This window comes from Poromitra crassiceps (assembly GCF_964638095.1).
Source record: "Poromitra crassiceps genome assembly, chromosome: 14".
NCBI lineage: Eukaryota > Metazoa > Chordata > Actinopteri > Beryciformes > Melamphaidae > Poromitra > Poromitra crassiceps.
In genome coordinates, this window is record NC_139633.1 from 3,839,557 (window position 1) to 3,853,194 (window position 13,638).

At 42.5% G+C, this 13,638-nt stretch overlaps 1 protein-coding gene across 1 annotated transcript in view; it reads right to left on the reverse strand.

Moving 5' to 3' along the window:
* The window catches only part of LOC310788819 (semaphorin-4B-like), a gene marked incomplete at both ends in the record, with an annotated part of 56,316 nt that overhangs the window by 21,769 nt on the left and 20,909 nt on the right, over window positions 1-13,638 (reverse strand). Inside the window, 3 exons of the mRNA XM_083650393.1 lie at window positions 1,264-1,362; window positions 2,554-2,616; window positions 3,218-3,378. Coding sequence (XP_083506519.1) covers window positions 1,264-1,362; window positions 2,554-2,616; window positions 3,218-3,378 — 323 coding nt within the window. The remainder of the gene's footprint in view (window positions 1-1,263; window positions 1,363-2,553; window positions 2,617-3,217; window positions 3,379-13,638) is intronic.

The following is a 13,638-nucleotide window of genomic DNA, read 5'->3' on the forward strand; positions in this document are numbered from 1 at the left end:
GCATGACTACCATCTCTCCCAGTCTGCTCCTCCTCTAGACTAATGCATGAGTACCATCTCTCCCAGTCTGCTCCTCCTCTAGACTAATGCATGACTACCATCTCTCCCAGTCTGCTCCTCCTCTAGACTAATGCATGACTACCATCTCTCCCAGTCTGCTCCTCCTCTAGACTAATGCATGACTACCATCTCTCCCAGTCTGCTCCTCCTCTAGACTAATGCATGACTACCATCTCTCCCAGTCTGCTCCTCCTCACCTGCAATTACCACCCACCGCTATAGGTGTCACCCAAGAGAACAAAACTGAAATCGTAGAGATGATCACTTTAAACTAAAAAAAAAGAAGAAACGCAAGTGACCCTAATCATCTTTGGTAATATTAAATTGTGTGTGGTCGTGTAATTATTATTTTAATTTTTTTAATTTCAGGTGACCCTATTTGAATTGCAGGCGACCCCACTTAGGGTCGCGACCCTAGGTTTAGGAACCACTGGGTTAGTGGGAAGGCTGGAGGAGTGGGGGGGGATCAAGGGTCCTTTCACTTGGACTTGGAGAAGAATCAATCCTTAAAGGCTAATTTAATTACACGTAGATTACTAAAAGGTAATAATAACAAGAGGTAGATTAATAACAGGTAATAATAATAACAGGTAGATTAATAACAGGTAATAATAATAACAGGTAGATTAATAACAGGTAATATTAATAACAGGTAATAATAATTACAGGTAGATTAATAACAGGTCATAATAATAACAGGTAGATTAATAACAGGTAATAATAATAACAGGTAGATTAATAACAGGTAATAATAATAACAGGTAGATTAATAACAGGTAATAATAATAACAGGTAGATTAATAACAGGTAATAATAATAACAGGTAGATTAATAACAGGTAATAATAATAACAGGTAGATTAATAACAGGTAATAATAATAACAGGTAGATTAATAACAGGTAATAATAATAACAGGTAGATTAATAACAGGTAATAATAATAACAGGTAGATTAATAACAGGTAATATTAATAACAGGTAATAATAATTACAGGTAGATTAATAACAGGTAATAATAATAACAGGTAGATTAATAACAGGTAATAATAATAACAGGTAGATTAATAACAGGTAATAATAATAACAGGTAGATTAATAACAGGTAATAATAATAACAGGTAGATTAATAACAGGTAATAATAATAACAGGTAGATTAATAACAGGTAATAATAATAACAGGTAGACTGGAAGGCATCACTTACTATGTAGGCGCAGATGGGGCTGAAGGCGTAGGTGCCGCACACATAAAGATGAGTGGTGTTCAGCCGCAGCAGAATCTTGATGTAGTTGAAGCACTCAGTCTGGATGGAGAACAAATGAAAACGAGTGTGAGGTCTAAGCAAATTGATAAAAGAGTAGGATGGTTATCTTGATGAGAGCTCTGCTCAGTTTCCTCAAAATCCATAACTGTTGAAACAGCCCTGAAGCATAAATAAGAGACTTTTAAAGACCATTAAACACAGAAAATAATTGATCAGTAAAAACCGCACAGTAAAATGTCCCCGTTTCAGAACCCCTGCTGGGAAAATCTCCCCGCATCACACAACAACTGCTGAGTGAGCGTGCTACTGTGACACACAGAGCCAAGCTGTACATTGTAGTACACAGATTACAGAGGGCTTGTCGCCTAGGGATACAACAGCTGGCATGACAACAAGCTAACAGCCAGCCAGCAAGAAGCAGTGCACTGCTGAGGAAAGAAGCCTGAAAAGAAGTCTAGACACTTGATGAATCTATTTGTAACTGGTGGAGAGAGTTTGTCAACACACAACTCAATGGATCCTTCCAAAGCATGTAGAAAAGGACAGAGCTCAGCTTAGTGTAGGTTCTACGAGTTCCTCACAACTCTAGCTGACAGAAAAGGTTCAAGTCAAGTTTATTTATATAGCCCTAATTCACACAGGCAAGTCTCAAACGTCTCCACAGAAAATAGTCACGCTAAATCTAAAACTAAACACAATAAACAGAAACTGAATCATTTATATAAAACAAGCACAGCAGAGAGAAAGAAAGCAAGAAAAACAGTAAAAAAAAAGCAGATTTGAGCCTGACAACTAATATAAAACAAACAACACAAAAGGTTCAATAATGGAGCTCAGTGGTTCACAAACCTTTCACGTCAACGACACTGAATGACACAAGAATCGAAATGAAGCGAAAATAAATTGTTTCCCTTTTGCTGGGGACCCCCTGGAACACTCAAGGGCCCCTGGGTTTCCCCGAACCCCAATTTGAGAAGCACTGATCCAGCTCACAAAAGAATAGCAAAGCTTCACCATAGGATGAATGTGCCCAGAGGTCACAGTCAGCACCTCTGGAGCTCATTCACAATGCCTTTGCATTTATTGGGCTTTACCGTTGCCTGTTAGGGCTTAAATGTGCATATAATTATTTTTTTTAATCCATGCTTTCAATAGGTTTATTACATCTCTCGCATTTCCTCAGGTGCCTTGCTTATTGTGCTCAGTTGCAGGTGTAAAGGCGAACCTTACCTGTAGGTTCTTGCCTTTGAAGCTGCACTCCTCTCTCTTTCCAGCAGGAGTGCCCCATGTCAGCTGCGGATGAAACAGAGACCCAGAGGGTTAAGTCATGCAAATGATGGGGAACCATGGTGGCTCTACTACATCTTCATGGTGTCTGAAGGTTCATATGCAGACCAGAAACAAGCGTACGCAGTGGAAATACACCTCCCAAATCCCCCACATGCAGAATGCAACACCGTCACATGGCCAGTGGGTTCTGCATGTTTCAGGTGTTCAACTTAAGATCATTCCCAGCTATTAATTCTGAGGCAGTATATAAAACCATAGCTTAATTCCATAACATAATTATCAGTATCAAAATCTAAATGTTGATCCCATAAGGTCAGTTAGATAAAGTGTTCAGCCATTATTCTCATATTCAACTGCAGCCAGATGAAGATGATGATTGCAATCAGATCTTTTACTGCCTGGATGGATGGATGGAGGCATCTAAATGATCCACTAGCCACGCCCACTTCAGGACACAGACCCACGTTCATGACCCAAAGTAGACATGAGACTTGATATGCTTAAGAGGTACAGTGTGCATCCATGATATGATATATACAGTATATACAGTATATACTGTATGATATGTTGTTGCTGATTCTGATCATGTGATGAATTGACATACGTTCTTCTGCAGCTTGGTCTTGCTGATGTCGGAGAGGCTGAGGGCGAACAGCGCCTCTCTGGCTCCAACATACAGCATGTCGTCCTCCTGGCTGAGCAGCAGAGAGGTGTAGTTGAAGACTCCGTCCACAGAGAACCTCTTGGCCGACCTCTCCCGTGCATCTGGGAAGAGCAGGAACAACACAGGGAATTCATGGATTATTACCATCAAATAGCAGGAAAGCACAGAGAGAACAGAAGGTGTCCTGATGCTGGAGTGTGAGACCACGCGACTGCACGCGTCTTACGTGTCCTGATGCTGGAGTGTGAGACCATGCGAGTGCACACGTCTTACGTGTCCTGATGCTGGAGTGAGAGACCACGCGAGTGCACACGTCTTACGTGTCCTGATGCTGGAGTGTGAGACCACGCGACTGCACACGTCTTACGTGTCCTGATGCTGGAGTGTGAGACCACGCGACTGCACACGTTTTACGTGTCCTGATGCGAGAGTGTGAGACCACGCGACTGCACACGTCTTATGTGTCCTGATGCTGGAGTGTGAGAACACGCGACTGCACACGTTTTACATGTCCTGATGCTGGAGTGAGAGACCACGTGAGTGCACACGTTTTACATGTCCTGATGCTGGAGTGAGAGACCACGCGAGTGCACACGTCTTACGTGTCCTGATGCTGGAGTGTGAGACCATGCGACTGCACACGTCTTACGTGTCGTGATGCTGGAGTGTGAGACCACGCGACTGCACACGTCTTACATGTCCTGATGCTGGAGTGTGAGACCACGCGAGTGCACACGTCTTACGTGTCCTGATGCTGGAGTGTGAGACCACGCGAGTCACTCACTCTGTCCTGCCTGGCACTCTCTCTGTCCTGCCTGGCACTCTCTCTGTCCTGCCTGGCACTCACTCTGTCCTGCCTGGCACTCTCTCTGTCCTGCCTGGCACTCTCTTTGTCCTGCCTGACACTCTCTCTGTCCTGCCTGACACTCACTCTGTCCTGCCTGGCACTCACTCTGTCCTGCCTGACACTCTCTTTGTCCTGCCTGGCACTCACTCTGTCCTGCCTGGCACTCTCTCTGTCCTGCCTGGCACTCTCTCTGTCCTGCCTGGCACTCTCTCTGTCCTGCCTGGCACTCACTCTGTCCTATGAAAAAGAGAAAAAGCCAGCACTCCAAATGTCTTTCTTGTTGATTTATTCACCTCATACACCTGGGCAGCAGCAACGAACGTTTCAGTCAAAGACCTTCCTCAGCGTTGTGCTGTATCAGGCAAAAAAAAAAAAACTTGAATAGAGAGGACTTATTGGTGCCTAAAGCCTCCTCTGCCCAGAGCTTTAATATGGTTTGCGCAACAACCTTCTCTCCGGTGTCCCATGACATCAAATCCTGTGTGTTAAAACACTGGCACATATTACGTAGTGACCCCCAGGTGGGCCACGCCTTCGTTAAACCTCCTTTGTTTGCTCATAAACGAGCTAAAAATCTGAGAGATGTACTAGTTAGGGCGGACTGCTACACACCCCCCCTCCATTTTTTATCTAATTTACCTAACGGTAATTTTCCTTGTTCCAATTGTATTCACTGTAATGCCATGATTAAGGGTGCTTCCTTTTTACACCCACACTCAGGTAAGAAATTCTTCATCAAAAGTAGGATTTCCTGTAAAACTAAATTTGTGGTGTACCTTTTGAAATGTCCCTGTGGCCTCTGTTATGTGGGGAAAACCACGAGGGAACTTAAAGTTCGCATTTCTGAACATAAAAGCAATATTAGAAATAAAGAGGAAAAGTCGTCTGTAGCCAGACATTTTAATTCATTTGGACACGATGTGTGTTCTCTTAGGTTCCAGGGGATTGAGTCTGTTGGTCCCTTAAAGAGGGGCGGTGACAGAGACAGGGCCTTACTACAAAGGGAGGCATTTTGGATTCATTCCCTTCATACAGAACATCCTAAAGGCCTTAACGAGGAGCTACTTCTTAGCCGTTTTCTTTAATATTTTTTCTTATTTTCTATTGGTGTATTCTCAAGTATGTAATTATGATTGTACTGAGAACATTAGGACCCTTGTGCCTGTTTACTCCATGTATGGCTAACCAACCTCCTACAGTAACTTGTCACTAGAGCCCCGTTGCAAGTTCTGGTATGATCATGCTCATTATATGCAGAGCCTTATTGTGAAGCACTTCCGTTTGGGATTGCTTTATACAACACTTGTAGTCTTAATTTTTCTATGTATTATTCTAAATGTATTATTCTCAAATGTGTTTCTTTTCTTACTAAATAGTGCCTTGTCTCTATTCGGTAGAAGGCACATTACAAAATGTTTTATTTTATTTTTCTAATTGATTGTACTTCCGGCATGACTGTATTTAGCCGTCTTTTTTGCCTGATACAGCACAACGCTGAGGAAGGTCTTTGACTGAAACGTTCGTTGCTGCTGCCCAGGTGTATGAGGTGAATAAATCAACAAGAAAGACATTTGGAGTGCTGGCTTTTTCTCTTTTTCATATCTCGTGCTTGCCCTGCACCCAGTGAGTTTTTAAATATTTTCGAGTGTGCTTGCAACCTGACTTTCTACTCACTCTGTCCTGCCTGGCACTCGCTCTGTTGTGCGCTGGCAGCAAGTTAAAAGCCTGTTCCATTCTAAATCTCCTTCATTCTGCAAACCTCTTCAAAAGGATCTGTTTAGCACTGTGAGGCCACGAGTCAAATGAGTAGGTTTTCCCATGTCGCTCCCTCCCTGCAGCCTCCATCAGTTCTTTTGATGGACTATGGATTTAATATATGTGTGTGTCCTTTCTTTACTGGCATTTCTCATAAAAGACTCAGGGTCGCCTCCAGTGGCATCAGCAGTCTCCTGCAAGGCTATAAAGGCTTTTAACTGCATTCCACTGTGAAAGTGGACTTTCAGAAGATTTCAATGTTTCTAACAGGCAATAAGTCTGACTACTTTCACTTTCACTTTGATTTACTGCAAACTGCAAAAAAGAAAGAAGGCAAATATTGAAAGAACAACAGTCCACGAGTGGCTGCTGGAAAATAGTTTCTTCTGCACCCACACGCTCCAGTGCTGGGACCAATTTGTCCCCTGGTTGGCTAGATGTTATCACCAAGTATCTATCAACAACACTAACAAGTATATATCAACAACACCAACAAGTATCTATCAACAACACTAACAAGTATCTATCAACAACACTAACAAGCATCTATCAACAACACTAACAAGTATCTATCAACAACACTAACAAGTATCTATCAACAACACTAACAAGTATCTATCAACAACACTAACAAGTATCTATCAACAACACCAACAAGTATCTATCAACAACACTAACAAGTATCTATCAACAACACTAACAAGTATCTATCAACAACACTAACAAGTATCTATCAACAACACTAACAAGTATCTATCAACAACACTAACAAGTATCTATCAACAACACTAACAAGTATCTATCAACAACACCAACAAGTATCTATCAACAACACCAACAAGTATCTATCAACAACACCAACAAGTATATATATCAACAACACTAACAAGTATCTATCAACAACACTAACAAGTATCTATCAACAACACTAACAAGTATCTATCAACAACACTAACAAGTATATATCAACAAAACCAACAAGTATATATCAACAACACTAACAAGTATCTATCAACAACACCAACAAGTATCTATCAACAACACTAACAAGTATCTATCAACAACACTAACAAGTATCTATCAACAACACTAACAAGTATCTATCAACAACACTAACAAGTATATATCAACAAAACCAACAAGTATCTATCAACAACACTAACAAGTATCTATCAACAACACTAACAAGTATCTATCAACAACACACCAACAAGTATCTATCAACAACACTAACAAGTATCTATCAACAACACTAACAAGTATCTATCAACAACACTAACAAGTATATATCAACAAAACCAACAAGTATATATCAACAACACTAACAAGTATCTATCAACAACACCAACAAGTATCTATCAACAACACTAACAAGCATCTATCAACAACACTAACAAGTATATCTATCAACAACACTAACAAGTGTCTATCAACAACACTAACAAGTATCTATCAACAACACTAACAAGTATCTATCAACAACACTAACAAGTATCTATCAACAACACTAACAAGTATCTATCAACAACACCAACAAGTATCTATCAACAACACTAACAAGTATCTATCAACAACACTAACAAGTATCTATCAACAACACTAACAAGTATCTATCAACAACACTAACAAGTATCTATCAACAAAACTAACAAGTATCTATCAACAACACCAACAAGTATCTATCAACAACACTAACAAGTATCTATCAACAACACTAACAAGTATCTATCAACAACACTAACAAGTATCTATCAACAACACTAACAAGTATCTATCAACAACACCAACAAGTATCTATCAACAACACTAACAAGTATCTATCAACAACACTAACAAGTATCTATCAACAACACTAACAAGTATCTATCAACAACACTAACAAGTATCTATCAACAAAACTAACAAGTATCTATCAACAACACCAACAAGTATCTATCAACAACACTAACAAGTATCTATCAACAACACTAACAAGTATCTATCAACAACACTAACAAGTATCTATCAACAACACTAACAAGTATCTATCAACAACACTAACAAGTATCTATCAACAACACTAACAAGTATCTATCAACAACACTAACAAGTATCTATCAACAACACTAACAAGTATCTATCAACAAAACTAACAAGTATCTATCAACAACACCAACAAGTATCTATCAACAACACACCAACAAGTATCTATCAACAACACTAACAAGTATCTATCAACAACACTAACAAGTATCTATCAACAACACTAACAAGTATCTATCAACAACACTAACAAGTATCTATCAACAACACTAACAAGTATCTATCAACAACACTAACAAGTATCTATCAACAACACTAACAAGTATCTATCAACAACACTAACAAGTATCTATCAACAACACTAACAAGTATCTATCAACAACACCAACAAGTATCTATCAACAACACTAACAAGTATCTATCAACAACACTAACAAGTATCTATCAACAACACTAACAAGTATCTATCAACAACACTAACAAGCATCTATCAACAACACTAACAAGTATCTATCAACAACACTAACAAGCATCTATCAACAACACCAACAAGTATCTATCAACAACACTAACAAGTATCTATCAACAACACTAACAAGCATCTATCAACAACACTAACAAGTATCTTCTCATCTGTGTCACTGAGAGGCCTGCAAACACACCAGAGGAAGACACACTGGATGTACGCTGCAACCAAATATTTGTGTATCCAGTGTTTGTTGCACACTTCATTCCATTTGCATTTTGTACCATCTCTTAATGTTTATCTATTGCCTACCATTCCAAACATATTAAATACACTCAACGTGCTCCCAAAGCTAAACTGCTCGGGTCGTGGACTCCATTTGCTTGTCCAAATAAGATTACTGGCTCGTATCTGAGGTCGTAAACACTCATATTTACTGCAGTAAAACCGTTTTACAGCCTCCTTCCACATGTACGGCCATCAAACCGAATTCAAATTGTGAGACTTTTGACGGTATGAAGAGACATCAACGATACGTTTCTCCTCGGCACTCCAGGTGGTGCATTGGACCATAATGCAAATGGACCCAATAAGCTGCAATAAATGTTTACAAGCCACGACTTAAACTATTCAATATGCTCACAAACACATGGTTCATGTAGCAGCACTCCAGGCACTTTGGAAGATGATGATCTGCTCCTTGTGGGAGTCAAAGCCAGCTGCAGCACAAGGCACATCTTGTCCAAAATCTAATCGGAGGCCCTTTTTCCAGATCAACAGCCCCCATTCTCTTTCAAACACTGTCACATCTGGAGGCAATGAAGAGAGGAGGCCTGCCATTAAAATCAGAGGGGATACAAAATAAAGACTTCCTACTGTCATTCTTCGGCCATCTTAGAAAACATAAGACACAAGTCTCCCTACATTGAGGATGAGAACGGCCGTGGTTTTGTCTCAAGGTAAATTAAGTCTGTTACGATTGTCTTAAATGGATGCGAGAGGTCGAGCTTAAAAGAGAGCTATACTTAGTGCCAGTGGTTCCTGCAGCCGGCAGACAAAGCAGTGCCATCTCTGCTCTCAACAGGGGGACATATCATAGCCTGACTGTCACGGCTCCCCTGGGCTTTGGCCATTCACTGGCAGCAGAAACAGCCTTCCCTCAGCATATTAAAACTCAGTGACATAAATCACAGTGACATCCTCTTAGACAGTCAATGGAATAACGAGCGGAGGAGAGTAAACTCATGGAACTTTTACTCCGAAGAGCAGCGCCAGGCCAGGGAGGGGCTGAGGAGGAGTAGCGAGGGGGAGGGGCTGAGGAGTAGCAGCGAGGGGGAGGGGCTGAGGAGGAGTAGCGAGGGGGAGGGGCTGAGGGGGAGGGGCTGAGGAGGAGTACCGAGGGGGAGGGGCTGAGGAGGAGTGCTGAGGGGGAGGGGTTGAGGAGGAGTACTGAGGGGGAGGGGCTGAGGAGTACTGAGGGGGAGGGGCTGAGGAGGAGTAGCGAGGGGGAGGGGCTGAGGAGGAGTAGCGAGGGGGAGGGGCTGAGGAGGAGTAGCGAGGGGGGGGGCTGAGGAGGAGTGCCGAGGGGGAGGGGCTGAGGAGGAGTGCTGAGGGGGAGGGGCTGAGGAGGAGTGCTGAGGGGGAGGGGCTGAGGAGGAGTGCTGAGGGGGAGGGGCTGAGGAGGAGTACCGAGGGGGAGGGGCTGAGGAGGAGTGCTGAGGGGGAGGGGCTGAGGAGGAGTGCCGAGGGGGAGGGGCTGAGGAGGAGTGCTGAGGGGGAGGGGCTGAGGAGGAGTGCCGAGGGGGAGGGGCTGAGGAGGAGTGCTGAGGGGGAGGGGCTGAGGAGGAGTGCTGAGGGGGAGGGGCTGAGGAGGAGTGCTGAGGAGGGGGAGTTGCAGTAACCAGGAACACTGGACTGGGATGTTGACCTGATCAGATAAGAAAGCATGAGGGGGGAAAAGGGCATTTTCAAAGCGCTTGCAGAAGACTTTTGGTTAACTCATTCAGGGCCAATGACGTCTTTGACGTGTTATCAGGAATAGCCCAGAGGGCCAATGACGTGTTTGACGTGTTTTTGTTTTTATTACTGCAGGGCGTAGTTCAAACACTTCCTCAGCCTGTGACATAGTATCAGGTCCCTAGTATCTAAGACAACACGTGAACAAACACATACCGCAGCTGTTGTTTTGAAATTGAGCAAGAGGAAAAGCAGAAAACGGATAAACGCTTCCTTGTGCACTATGTGCAGACAGGAGAAACGCCATTGAAACGCCCCTCGCGCACTGCAGGAGCTGGTCGCTTTCCTGTGTGCCAGCCGGAGAAAACGGGAGAAAGTAATCCAGAGATGCGTTTGATCATCGGAGGAATGAGGAAATGATCGATCAGAGGACGTGTTGAATAGCCGAGGGGAAAACGGGAACGATCAAATAGCAGGGAGGATAGGACAGTCAGGGAGACATGGACGAGGACGGGTGGACCAGAACAAAACAAAATAAACACACGGCAGAAGCGGCAGTCACAGCAGCCCGCTGTCTGTTCTCAAGAGCTATTCAGTTGGTTCATGAAATCGCTGGGCTGCGTGCCCTCCAGTGTTGCTCCTGGCCAATCCCGGCGCCACAGGGCGTGGTTATTGCTTATCCTATGTGGGGTTAGAAATCACGCAACGAAGGGGGATCGTGTGTGTGTGTGTGTGTGTGTGTGTGTGTGTGTGTGTGTGTGTGTGTGTCTGTCTGTCTGTCTGTCTGTCGGTGTGTGTGTCTGTCTGTCTGTCTGTCTGTCTGTCTGTGTGTCTGTCTGCACACTCACTCACACTGCTGTATTGTTGAATGTAAAAAAAAAGCACTTCATGTGTATATATATATATATATATATATATTTTTTTTTCATTTGTGTCATAACGAATAGTATTTACATGTCTGATGTCAATACAGTTCAAAATAAAAGAATTGAGAGCGAGTTCGGCTTGAGAATGTGTATTTTACAGAAATTGACTTTTCTCCTGTTTGTCATCTCAGAGAGACCTTTTGGGTGAAAACAGGGTGTATATAAATGGATATAAGTAGAGTACAGAACATGCTAAAAGCTCACTTTTTTTTTCCTGGTGAACCCAGAGACGTACATCTTCATTTTGAGGTATTGCAAATCACTCTGGTGCTAATAGATAATTTACTGTGGGTCTTGAAAGATGACCAACAATTATGAAAATCTTTGGCCTGTGCTAAATATTGGCAGTCCTAAACTGGCCATGAATGAGTTAAGAGCAAAAGGTCTTTACTTTAGCAGTTACAAACATTAAGCAGGCGTACTTTTTGACTGCGACCAGCCACAGAGGTGCAGTTCTTCAGGAGACTCCTTGTGGTCTCTGATGGTACAGCAGCTGGGTTGTGTGTTTGTTTTGACATGCTTTTGGCAGAATGCTGGGCATCCATTGGGAGCTGCAGCAATTACAGGCCAACACAGCCGTTTCACAGCCAGACTCCAGGTCCATTCATCACACGCCTGTTTCATCTGCTGCCTGTCCCCCAAGCTGGGGCCTCAGCCATCACCTCACACCTACCAGCAACACCAGGGCTACTTCACTGCTAAAGCTAACATGCTGCATTGCTGTGTACACCACTTCTACTGTTTCAGCCTGGAAGACAATTTGGGTCAATTCTGTCTCACTCCCCGTGCTCATTTAACGCCGCACGCACGTTTTATCACAGAGGCACCCAAAAGAAATTGGCCAATTTGTGTCCAGAGGGAGGGAGGGAGAACAGCATGCAAGTATTGCATAAAGCAACACTAACAACACAACATGCAGTGATTGAAAGTAATTTCTCTACTGGCACATTATATCCATTCAGCAAATGAGGTGAGATTAAAGATGGGCTGATTGTTCTCCAGCAGCACAGAAGCTGTTTGTTACCATGTGGTTTGATCAGGCAGCTAGAGAACATTATGGATCACTAAGGAATAGGAAAGCATCTGCTCTGTTTGTGTTTATAGAGAGAGAAATCATACTGGCCCTGAGCACATCACATCACATAATCACATCACATAATCACATCACATGATCACATCACATCACATGATCACATCACATGATCACATCACATGATCACATCACATCACATGATCACATCACATCACATGATCACATCACATGATCACATCACATGATCACATCACATCACATGATCACATCACATCACATGATCACATCACATGATCACATCACATGATCACATCACATCACATGATCACATCACATCACATGAGCACATCACATCACATGATCACATCACATGATCACATCACATCACATGATCACATCACATGATCACATCACATGATCACATCACATCACATGATCACATCACATGAGCACATCACATCACATGATCACATCACATCACATGATCACATCACATGAGCACATCACATCACATGATCACATCACATCACATGAGCACATCACATCACATGATCACATCACATCACATGATCACATCACATGAGCACATCACATCACATGATCACATCACATCACATGAGCACATCACATCACATGATCACATCACATCACATGATCACATCACATGAGCACATCACATCACATGATCACATCACATCACATGATCACATCACATCACATGATCACATCACATCACATGATCACATCACATGAGCACATCACATCACATGATCACATCACATCACATGATCACATCACATGAGCACATCACATCACATGAGCACATCACATCACATGATCACATCACATCACATGATCACATCACATGAGCACATCACATCACATGATCACATCACATGATCACATCACATCACATGATCACATCACATCACATGATCACATCACATCACATGATCACATCACATGAGCACATCACATGATCACATCACATCACATGATCACATCACATGAGCACATCACATCACATGATCACATCACATCACATGATCACATCACATGAGCACATCACATCACATGATCACATCACATCACATGAGCACATCACATCACATGATCACATCACATCACATGATCACATCACATGAGCACATCACATCACATGATCACATCACATGAGCACATCACATCACATGATCACATCACATCACATGATCACATCACATCACATGATCACATCACATGAGCACATCACATCACATGATCACATCACATCACATGATCACATCACATCACATGATCACATCACATCACATGATCACATCACATCACATGAGCACATCACATCACATGATCACA